Source organism: Oncorhynchus nerka, linkage group LG17, assembly GCF_034236695.1.
Source record: "Oncorhynchus nerka isolate Pitt River linkage group LG17, Oner_Uvic_2.0, whole genome shotgun sequence".
Lineage (NCBI taxonomy): Eukaryota > Metazoa > Chordata > Actinopteri > Salmoniformes > Salmonidae > Oncorhynchus > Oncorhynchus nerka.
In genome coordinates this window covers 49180589-49191334 of record NC_088412.1, presented here as the reverse complement: position 1 = coordinate 49191334, position 10746 = coordinate 49180589, and the positions used below count along the sequence as shown (strand labels likewise).

The 10746-nt window shown below is 45.1% G+C and overlaps 1 protein-coding gene across 2 annotated transcripts in view; it reads right to left on the bottom strand.

The window, feature by feature from the left end:
• Nucleotides 1-309: 309 nt before the first annotated feature.
• Nucleotides 310-10746, bottom strand: part of LOC115145357 (N(G),N(G)-dimethylarginine dimethylaminohydrolase 1-like) — a 118602-nt gene continuing 108165 nt past the window's right edge. For both annotated transcript variants that reach the window (XM_029686853.2, XM_029686852.2), the window contains exons 5-6: nt 5241-5384; nt 310-2416 (exon numbers count right to left, since the gene is read on the bottom strand). In XM_029686853.2, coding sequence (XP_029542713.1) covers nt 2300-2416; nt 5241-5384 — 261 coding nt within the window. In that variant the 3' untranslated portion in view covers nt 310-2299. The remainder of the gene's footprint in view (nt 2417-5240; nt 5385-10746) is intronic.

Sequence of the window (10746 nt, the reverse complement as noted above, 5' to 3'; positions counted from 1 at the left end):
CCACAGTTTCATCAGCTGTCCGGGTGCCTGGTCTCTGGACATTTCAACAGGTGAAGAAGACAGATGTGGAGGTCCTTGGCTGGCATGGTTACACATGGTCTGCAGTTGTGAGGCCGGTTGGACGTACTGCCAAATTCTCTAAAACAATGTTGGAGGCAGCTTATGGTAGAGAAATGAACATTCAATTTTCTGGCAACAGCTCTGGTGGACATTCCTGCAGTCAGCATGCCAATTGCACACTCCCTCAAAACTTGATACATGTGTGGCATTGTGTTGTGAGACAAAACTGCACATTTTAGAGTGTCCTTTTATTTATTTTTTATCTTTATTTAATTAGGCAAGTTAGTTAAGAACAAATTCTTATTTGCAATTACGGCCTACCAAAAGGCCTCCTGCGGGGATGGGGGTTGGGATAAATGTAATAAAAATGTAATGTAATAAAACTATAGGACAAAACACACATCACGACAAGAGAGACAACACAACACTACATAAAGAGAGACCTAAGACGACAACATAGCATGGCAGCAACACATGACAACACAGCATGGTAGCAACACTACATGACAACAACATGGTAGCAACCCACAGTTTAATAAACACAAGGTGCACCTGTGTAATGATCATGCTGTTTAATCTTCTTGCTATACCACACCTGTCAGGTGGATGAATTCTCTTGGCAAAGGAGAAATGCTCACTAACAGGGATATGAACAAATTTGTGGGTATGGAACATTTATGAGACATTTTATTTCAGCTCATGAAACAACACTTTACGTGTTGTGTTTTTATATTTGTGTTCAGTATACTTTTGTATCCCTCATTTAAGTGTTTCTTTATTTGTGTCAGTTACCCGTAGAATACAGTAGTCAATACAGGGACAATAAAGGGCTTTAAAACATCGAAGAAACCCCTATAATGGCTTCTTGACTAGACTATACAGCAGTAGTTATTAAGCCACTTAAGATGGAGGTACACAGCAAATTGAGACATGTTATAAGTGTGTAACGAGAAATTACAAATATTGGTCATTACAAACATGTCATACACGGCAGGGAAGTAGTGCTCAGTCCTTCATAACAGCTTAGGTTAAGACACAGGGTAGTGGGAAAATGAACATCCTATGACTGTTTTTAAAAGGCATTTTTTTGATGACAATTGCATGTGCATTTTGTCATTCGTTTCCTACCCTGGCTTTAGACGTCAGAAATCACAGTTTAATAAGAGGAATTGACCCCTATGTTCAGCTGAATGGAATAACTAGCACCATCATCTCAGCTAGGGATCAATCAACATTCCTGTTCAATAATCATATACATTTCTTTTTTGAATCAACAATAATGTAGTAAGAGCACTCAGGTCTCCGTGGCAGAGAGAGGAACCACTCATTATGCCAATTTCCAGATTATTAAGATAACTGGGTGGATTTCATACATTTTCACCCCTCAATAAGAACTTGTACTTGTTACATGGCATGACTATGAATCATGATGAATTGAATCCTAAATGAAATACGGAGAGCGCAATCAGCAGATGATTGGAAATGTATCTTGGCGGATTTGCTTTTTGTTTATTCATCATAAACTGGCTCCTGCACTACGCATACTGCACTATACCGTAACATGATATAGATCCTCCACCATCCTTTTGGCCTCTCCAGTGTTCTATTGTACGTGGTTGTTTTAAAGGGTTGTAAACATTGACCAGTAAGCACAGGGAATGATTGACACATGAGCACTTTCAGAGGGGGGTAGCCTGGATAACATTCTGTTATCGAGGGGTAACACAGCAGAAACAGACATTTTCAGAGGGGGGTAGCCTGGATAACATTCTGTTATCGAGGGGTAACACAGCAGAAACAGACACTTTCAGAGGGGGGTAGCCTGGATAACATTCTGTTATCGAGGGGTAACACAGCAGAAACAGACATTTTCAGAGGGGGGTAGCCTGGATAACATTCTGTTATCGAGGGGTAACACAGCAGAAACAGACACTTTCAGAGGGGGGTAGCCTGGATAACATTCTGTTATCGAGGGGTAACACAAGCAGACTTGTTTCTGGCAAGGGGGCAGCAGTGGGCTGACCCTGCTCTGAGAGCAGACCTGGTTTCAAATACTATTCAGAATCATGTTAAATACATTGTCTGCTTGATTAAGCTTGCCTGGCTTAACAATGGCCCAATAGTATAGTTCCAAAATTGCAAACCCCGCTCTCCTGGCACATCAAAGTATGTGAAAGATTTCAAGTATAGTATTTGAATCCAGGTCTGCCTGAGAGACCCCTAACGGAGCATGCTCAGATCAGACTTTGGGCTTCTTGTTGATGAGAACGGAGCAACAGGTGAGGGCTCCGTCCACCTTGACCTTCTCCATGTTCGACACTGGGATCAACATGTGGTCCTTCAGCTTCTCAAACACCTAGGGAAGAGAATGAGAGAGGGAATATGTCTGTCTTCACCTTCCGTAACATTGTTTACAGGCATTGTTCATGATTTTTACAAGGATTTGGAAGCACTTACGAGGGATGCAAATCTAAGAATGACCATTTTAGGTATAGCGAGTTCTCAGTCTTCTGAAGATAGAAAAACGAAGTGAGAAATATTACAGCATCTCCAGAAACCCAATGTGTCACCCTGTGGAGCCCCTCCAGAAGAAAACCACTGTTTTCCTAAGACACTTCCAAGCCAGAATATATATATATATTTTTTTTCTCTCTCCCTCTCTCCATGGGAAACACATGTTAACATTGCCAAAGCAACAACCAAAAACAACAACTTAGAAATAATTAAAAGGTCACCACCATTTTCTACATTTTGTAGAAAAAAAATGTAAAGTAAAAAAAGTTCTAAACGATGACCTCATCAAAAGTTTAAACATTTTAAAAACAGTGATTTTCAAACACTATGAGATTTGCGGTGACATGGGAGCTAGAAAATACCCTCCCTCGAAACTCTTTGCAGGGTTTAAAAATCACTTTTTTTACCCTGTGATGTCACACAGAAGCATTTCTTAGGACCTTTCTTATCTTTTTAACCACAGATCATAGAATCATACTGTTTTCATACATGTAGACCCTGGTTTGGTGCTGGAGACAATGAATATGAGGTTGACTGGCAGAATTGCCCTTTAACAGTAAACATTACACACAAAAGCAAAAATTTAAAAAATAATAAATCCCCTTCTGTCATACTAAAAGCCTGGGCTTGCAGTACCGTAAGAGCAACAAGCAACCCACCCAAATCTGACCTATCAGATCCTCCAGCCATGAATCAACAGGTCTTACTCTGGCCTTCCTACAACCAATACATAGAACAGGGGTAAACCCCATCAACCATTGGAGGGGAATTACGAGGTCAGGGGGGGCGATGTACTTTATCCAAACTCCTCTCCGCCTAACTCCTTTTTTTTCCTTCTAAATCTGTTCTCTCGCTCTCTTTCACTCAAGTGTTTCTGTTTTTATGGCAGTGAGTCTGTTCTTTCCAGCTGGGTTGTTATTACTGTGGTTGAAATTTATACAAGGGGTAGGAGAACTTCACTGTGGGGGCTGGCTGAGACCTTTTGTCTAGTCGACTTCGATCTCTCTTCTCAGCCCCCCCTTTATGTAACACTACTAAAAATAGCCGGAGACAGAATTTTTAGGGTGAGAATGTTTCATGTTTCTACTGTTAGAAAGCGGAGCGGCTTTGCAGGCAGTGAGCGGGTTCGGTCTGATTGGGTTGACGAATCTCTCTCTCATTCTCTTCCTCCCTCTCTCTCTATCCGAAGGGGGGGGGGGGTCTGTCTGTCTAGATTACTGTTATATAGATGTGTTAAGTTCAATCAGGCTGAGAGGGCGCACAGCTTGTTTTTGTATCTCCCAGATCTGCTCTTCCAGAGTGGTGGTTGCGAGAGATTACATGGAACTGTGTCTGACAGTCTGACACGCAGAAATGTATCCCTGTGTTCCGACACCCCTGATGATTGTGATTCCAACACCTCTTCATTCCACAGATGGTGCGCAGAGAGGCAGAAAGCGCCCCAAGCTTCGATCCAGGACCCATATGAATACACTCTACAGTGGCCTGATCCAGGACCCATATGACTACACTCTACAGTGGCCTGATCCAGGACTCATATGAATACACTCTACAGTGGCCTGATCCAGGACTCATATGAATACACTCTACAGTGGCCTGATCCAGGACCCATATGAATACACTCTACAGTGGCCTGATCCAGGACCCATATGACTACACTCTACAGTGGCCTGATCCAGGACTCATATGAATACACTCTACAGTGGCCTGATCCAGGACTCATATGAATACACTCTACAGTGGCCTGATCCAGGACCCATATGAATACACTCTACAGTGGCCTGATCCAGGACTCATATGAATACACTCTACAGTGGCCTGATCCAGGACCCATATGACTACACTCTACAGTGGCCTGATCCAGGACCCATATGAATACACTCTACAGTGGCCTGATCCAGGACCCATATGAATACACTCTACAGTGGCCTGATCCAGGACCCATATGAATACACTCTACAGTGGCCTGATCCAGGACTCATATGAATACACTCTACAGTGGCCTGATCCAGGACCCATATGAATACACTCTACAGTGGCCTGATCCAGGACCCATATGAATACACTCTACAGTGGCCTGATCCAGGACCCATATGAATACACTCTACAGTGGCCTGATCCAGGACACTGACGCAGACACTCTGGTTTTATGTTTGGGGTTGAATTCCCCTTTAGCCAATCCTCAAGGCACATATTATATTAAGCCCTAAGGGAAATCGGACAACAGTTCCAAATCCAGCGAGACGTATTTCAATAAATGCTTTGTACTAAAAATAAAATGTTCAAGTTTGGGTTTTAACCGCTGAGAACATTTGAGGTCTTAGGGGCTGTCTGTGCAGATTGCAGGGTGTTGGTTGTCATAGTGACACAGGAATGCGTAGCGACAATGAGGAGTCTAAATGACATGGCTCATCCTCAGCCGTCTCTAACAGCTACAGAGACAATAACATGTCATTCACTGCTCCCATACGAGCCGACATCCAAGGGTCACGACAAAGTGCAGGGATATTTACGACAAACATTTGCATACAAGACGACAAATATACAATATTCAGTGGCTAATAACTGGGGGAGCACAGAGATTGGCATGTGTGTGCTAGTGCACAGTGTGTGTGTGCTAGTGCACAGTGTGTGTGTGCTAGTGCACAGTGTGTGTGTGTGCTCACTTTGGCACTCTCTGGGAACTCCTCTGGGGTGCAGTGTAGCAGTACATGGCCTTTGCTGGGGAGGTTCATGTAGATGGTGTTGGCTGCAATGTCATCAGGCACCGTCAGCTTGTTGTAGCGATGGTCACTCATCTGCTGCATGATCTACAGACACACAGGGAGACAGACAGACAGATGTCTGGTAAGCTGTAAGCGGGGCACACAGAGCCACGGTGAGATTGGAGAGAAGCCCAGTCCAAATTCTCTCCTAAACCTCTTGGCCATAGCTCTCTGATGTTTCTAGATATGTAACGAATATGGTGGGAGCGCTACCCCTACACTGCTTATACCTTTCCAGGCAAACATTGAATGGTACGGTCGAAGGAGGGGCACCGATCATATTGTGGCTGGGCAGAAAGGAACCAGACCCTGCTGTTTTTGCCTGCTCCAGTCCTAACCTCCAAACCACTATCTGGGTGGCTGGGCCTTAATGGAGAACACAGACGGGCAGACAGACTGACTGACATTCTTTCATAGCAGATGTCATGTTATTTATGTAATCTGCTGGGTCGGGGCTTGGGGGAGAAGGAGCAGCACTAGTTCAAGCACTATGACCTGAATGCAGAGAAGAGCAGATGTGTGAGAGTGTGTGTGTGTCCAATGTTTACGACCTGAACACCGGTGGATACCTTAGAGGAGGAAAAGTAAACATTGAAAAGGTATTGTCATCTCCTTCCCCTCTTCCCTGACTCCTTCCTCTCGCCCCTTTTGCTCTGCACCTCTTTTTTCATATCATGCAGAGAGAGAGTCTGAGCGTGTGTGTGTGTGTGTGTGTTTGAGGAGAATTAGGGTTAGAAGAGTGAATGTGGTGTTGATCCATGATGATAAATCTCAAACCCCTCACGATGCTCCATTTGTCTCTGTGGATCATGACGTGAACAATGGGCTTTGTGGTTTGGCCTGTTCACACATTCCCCTCTACCCTGGGGTTGGCCGGTGTGCGTGTGTGTGAGAAATGTGCACGTGTCTGGTATGTGTTTGTATCTCCCAGATCTGCTCTTCCAGAAGGGCGGTTGCCGGCTCCGCCCGGCCTGGCGGGGTGAGAAAATGACCATAAACACCTTGGCTTATGTATGGCGTGTTGCGTGACCGCAGCAGTCCTAAATGAAACACGGCCCATGTGCGTGACCGCGAGCGCTCTCTTCACACACAGGAGGATTAGCGGTCTGGTGTGAGAGACTGAGAAAGAGAGGTGAGAGACTGTATGACACTCACGCCACACAGATCAGTATTTCCCTCAGTTGTATAATAGTTATCGTTTTCTCTCCTCTCAAATCCAAGTCGGACATTGATGAGGGATCATTTTTGGACTTCAGGCAAGTCCTCCGTTTCTTTATCACATAATGACATCACTCCATCGTGTGGATCAGAGGGCACAGAGCAGTAGCCAATGCCTGAGGAGATGTGGCATAACGGCATCTCATGACAGACGGGCTAGAAAACACGTGAGATCTGGTTTGGGTGCCGATAGAACATAATGGCAGACCACAGCTAGAGGAGAGGAGACATACTGAAAGGCAGTCTATAAGAAATGCTACACTAACAGGACGAGGACTGTCTGATGAACTGTCCAATTACTTTCTAATCTCAACTGACTGATGTTAAACCAGTACTCCCCATTTCAGTCCTCCTGGGCACAATTTTCCCTTCACTGAACTCTTCCCCATATACTGTAGGAATTGTTACTACCTCAGTCAAGCTTACAAACCCTCTTCAGATGAATGTCTTGCTCTCTAACGTAAGACAAACGGGGCACAACAGAACTGGATCAGAACCAGTGAACGATCTCTACAGTGAGCAGTGCCTCTCTCACAATGACTGTGTACATTCCCCCGAAGTACTGTTTAATATTGAGAAACTGCTGAATGTGTGACGGAATGTGCAGAGTCAATCTTGCTAAACAAAATGTTCACTGGGAGGTAACGGAATACCCTACGAGCAACAAACAGACACATAACAAAAACTACTGTCACTTTAATGAAGGGATATGGGATGCCATTCCTCTAAAGTCACCAGTACACAGAGTATTCTTGCAGCACACTTACAATATGTGGAATTTTCACAGTTCACACAATTTTCCCTGACCAGTGTAGCCATTAAACTAAGTTGTTACAATGGCTCTTTTCAAAAACACACTCACAAACCAGTTGCTATCCAATGGACCAGGGGAATGGTTATTAGACTGTAATGGCTACCTGTTGATGTCATTATTTGGGATTGGTCCTTGACACACATTTCTTCCCAGAGAACCGACTGTTATTGGCTTATGGTCCATGTTTATTCCTGTCCCTTTAGGCCAGCGTCTCTTCAAGAAGGTGAATGCAGGGGCACAAGTGGTGGCGTCTGTGTGAATGGGGGGAGGGGGTCAGCTGCTGGGTAAATATTGGACAGAACACACGCTGGGTTATCTTGATCCAGCCAGTTGGGTTGCGTGAATAACCCAACATGTTGTGTGGTTGGGATTACTCAAACATGGGTTTTATTCACTTTCATGCTGGGTTAAACCAGCAGCTGGGTCTTTTTAATGTAATCCTTAGGTTATTTTCAGGAGGCATGGCTTAATAGGGGTGTGGCTTTCAGATAGATATTTTTGGCCACCAGTAAGGGTAAATGTCATTCCTGTTCATCTGTTGTATTGTATCAAATGTTAAGATTGTACACTGCAATTTTGAATGTGCCTTAATTTGGAATATTTCATTATTATAAAATATTAATAATATTAACATTATTAATTGCATATTGTAATGAAGTGGTAAGTATCCCAACTTTGGGATTTGTATAGGATCTTAAGAAACACACATTTCTATAAGCCTCATAAAAGCTTTAAAACGATCAGTGTTTAGCCTTAACATGCGCTAACAATACAACATAACAGACTAACATAAATACATTTACTCTCACAGGTGGCCAAAAATAACTATTTGAAAGCCATGCCCCAAGTCTTCTGATCATGCCTCAATAACCCAGAATCAACAACTCAACAGTGCTCTTTTTAAAGAAAATAACCCAACTAATTGAAGCAATGCCTGGAACCCAGCATTTTGTAGTGGAAAGGGCTGGGTCTGGGGTATAGGCCTGGGGTTGAGGCTGGGGTGTGGGATATAAGGCTGGTGTCTGGGTATAGGCCTGGGGTTGAGACTGGGGTGTGGGATATAAGGCTGGTGTCTGGGTATAGGCCTGGGGTTGAGGCTGGGGTGTGGGATATAAGGCTGGTGTCTGGGTATAGGCCTGGGGTTGAGACTGGGGTGTGGGATATAAGGCTGGTGTCTGGGTATAGGCCTGGGGTTGAGGCTGGGGTGTGGGATATAAGGCTGGTGTCTGGGTATAGGGCTGGGGTTGAGGCTGGGGTGTGGGATATAAGGCTGGTGTCTGGGTATAGGCCTGGGGTTGAGGCTGGGGTCTGGGTATAGGCCTGGGGTTGAGGCTGGGGTCTGGGTATAGGCCTGGGGTTGAGGCTGGGGTGTGGGATATAAGGCTGGTGTCTGGGTATAGGCCTGGGGTTGAGGCTGGGGTGTGGCCTGGGGTTGAGGCTGGGGTGTGGGATATAAGGCTGGTGTCTGGGTATAGGCCTGGGGTTGAGGCTGGGGTGTGGGATATAAGGATGGTGTCTGGGTATAGGCCTGGGGTGTGGGATATAAGGCTGGTGTCTGGGTATAGGCCTGGGGTTGAGGCTGGGGTGTGGGATATAAGGCTGGTGTCTGGGTATAGGCCTGGGGTTGAGGCTGGGGTGTGGGATATAAGGCTGGTGTCTGGGTATAGGGCTGGGGCAGAAAGCTGGGCCTGGGGTCAGTTATGGGCCAATCCGTGAGTCCTTTAAGCATAAGTCAACCTGGAACCCTGGTTCACTGGAAAGGGAGAGTGTGCGTGAGAGAGCATTAGCACTTCAGTATAAGTAAGAGGGAGTATTTTGGGGAGATGACTTCACGGCTGAGGCTTGGCAGTGATAGCCACGATTGTTATGAGTACGATCAGATGATGGAATTCATCCGGTACACGTCCTCAACTTGGGAGGGCTAAACATAGTATGACTGCAGACTATGCAAGGCACACACACACACATGCATGCAAGGACACACAGATGCACACACACAAACACTGGCTGCCACATTTGGTGTGCCGTTAACTATACTGTATCAGAACCATGACTCAGTATCAGACCAGACATGGTAACATGGCAATACAGTCATAGCCTGCTTTAGTAACAAAGTCATAGTTTGGTCTGTGAATAACATGCCAACCTTATACCACTACTTCACTACCCAAAATTAGGTGTGCGTTCACAAAAGCTCACCATGGAAATCCAGCCAGCAGGCATGTAATAATATCTAATGATATTATCATTAGATTTGAGCTACATTCACAAAAACAACCCCTTTACGTGCATTACAGCTACATTCACAACAACAGCAACCCATTTACATTCCTTACAATAGCATTCACAACAACCCCTTTACGTGCATTACAGCTACATTCACAACAACAGCAACCCATTTACATTCCTTACAATAGCATTCACAAAAACCCCTTCTGCGTTCATTATAGCAGCATTTCCCAACCCCAGTCCTTAAGTACCCCCAACAGCACACATTTTTGTTGCAGCCCCAGACAAATTCACCTGATTCCACCAAAGATTGCCTATTATACTGACAAGACAGTCAAGTGACCGCTTCAACAATGGAAATACATGTCCTCAAAGATGAAAGGCAGGCAGGAGGAGGTGAGAGCAGGTGGGACCATTCTAGCAGATAAGCGTGAACAGGCCATAGAGATAGAGGACTCATCTTTGTATCGGTGCCATTATAGTATCTGCGACAGCATGGGCAGCACCATTGAGGCAATCTCCATTTTAAAGTAGTCCGTTTTTCTCCTCTTCATTGGCTGATTGCTCCCAACAGGAATCCCCACCCAGTTGACTACTTACATTTTTTTTTTAAACATTTTATTTAACTAGGCAAGTCCGTTAAGAACAAATTCACATTTTTAAAATGAAGGCCTTTCCCTGGCCAAATCCTCCTCTAACCTAACCCAGACGACGCTGGGCCAATTGTGCGCCGCCCTATGGGACTTGCGGCCGGTCGTGATACAGCCCGGGTTCAAACCTGGGTCTGTAGCGGGGGTGGGCAATTCCAGTCCTCGATAGGGCCTGATTGGTGTCACAGTTTTGCCCCAGCCCCCAGCTAACACACTTGACTCTAATTATCACCTAATCATGATCTTCAGTTTAGAATGCGATTTGATTAATCAGCTGTGTTTGCTAGGGACGGAGAAAAAGTGTGACACCAATCAGGCCCCCGAGGACTGGAGTTGCCCACCCCTGGTCTGTAGTGACGCCTCTAGCACTGAGACGCAGTGCATTAGACCGCTGTGCCACTTGGTAGCCCAATGGTGTAAGATGGTGTAAGCACTCAATGGCAATGGCCACGCTAAAACGAGTTATATCCATGATGAGTTCTCTGTTTAGCTCTAT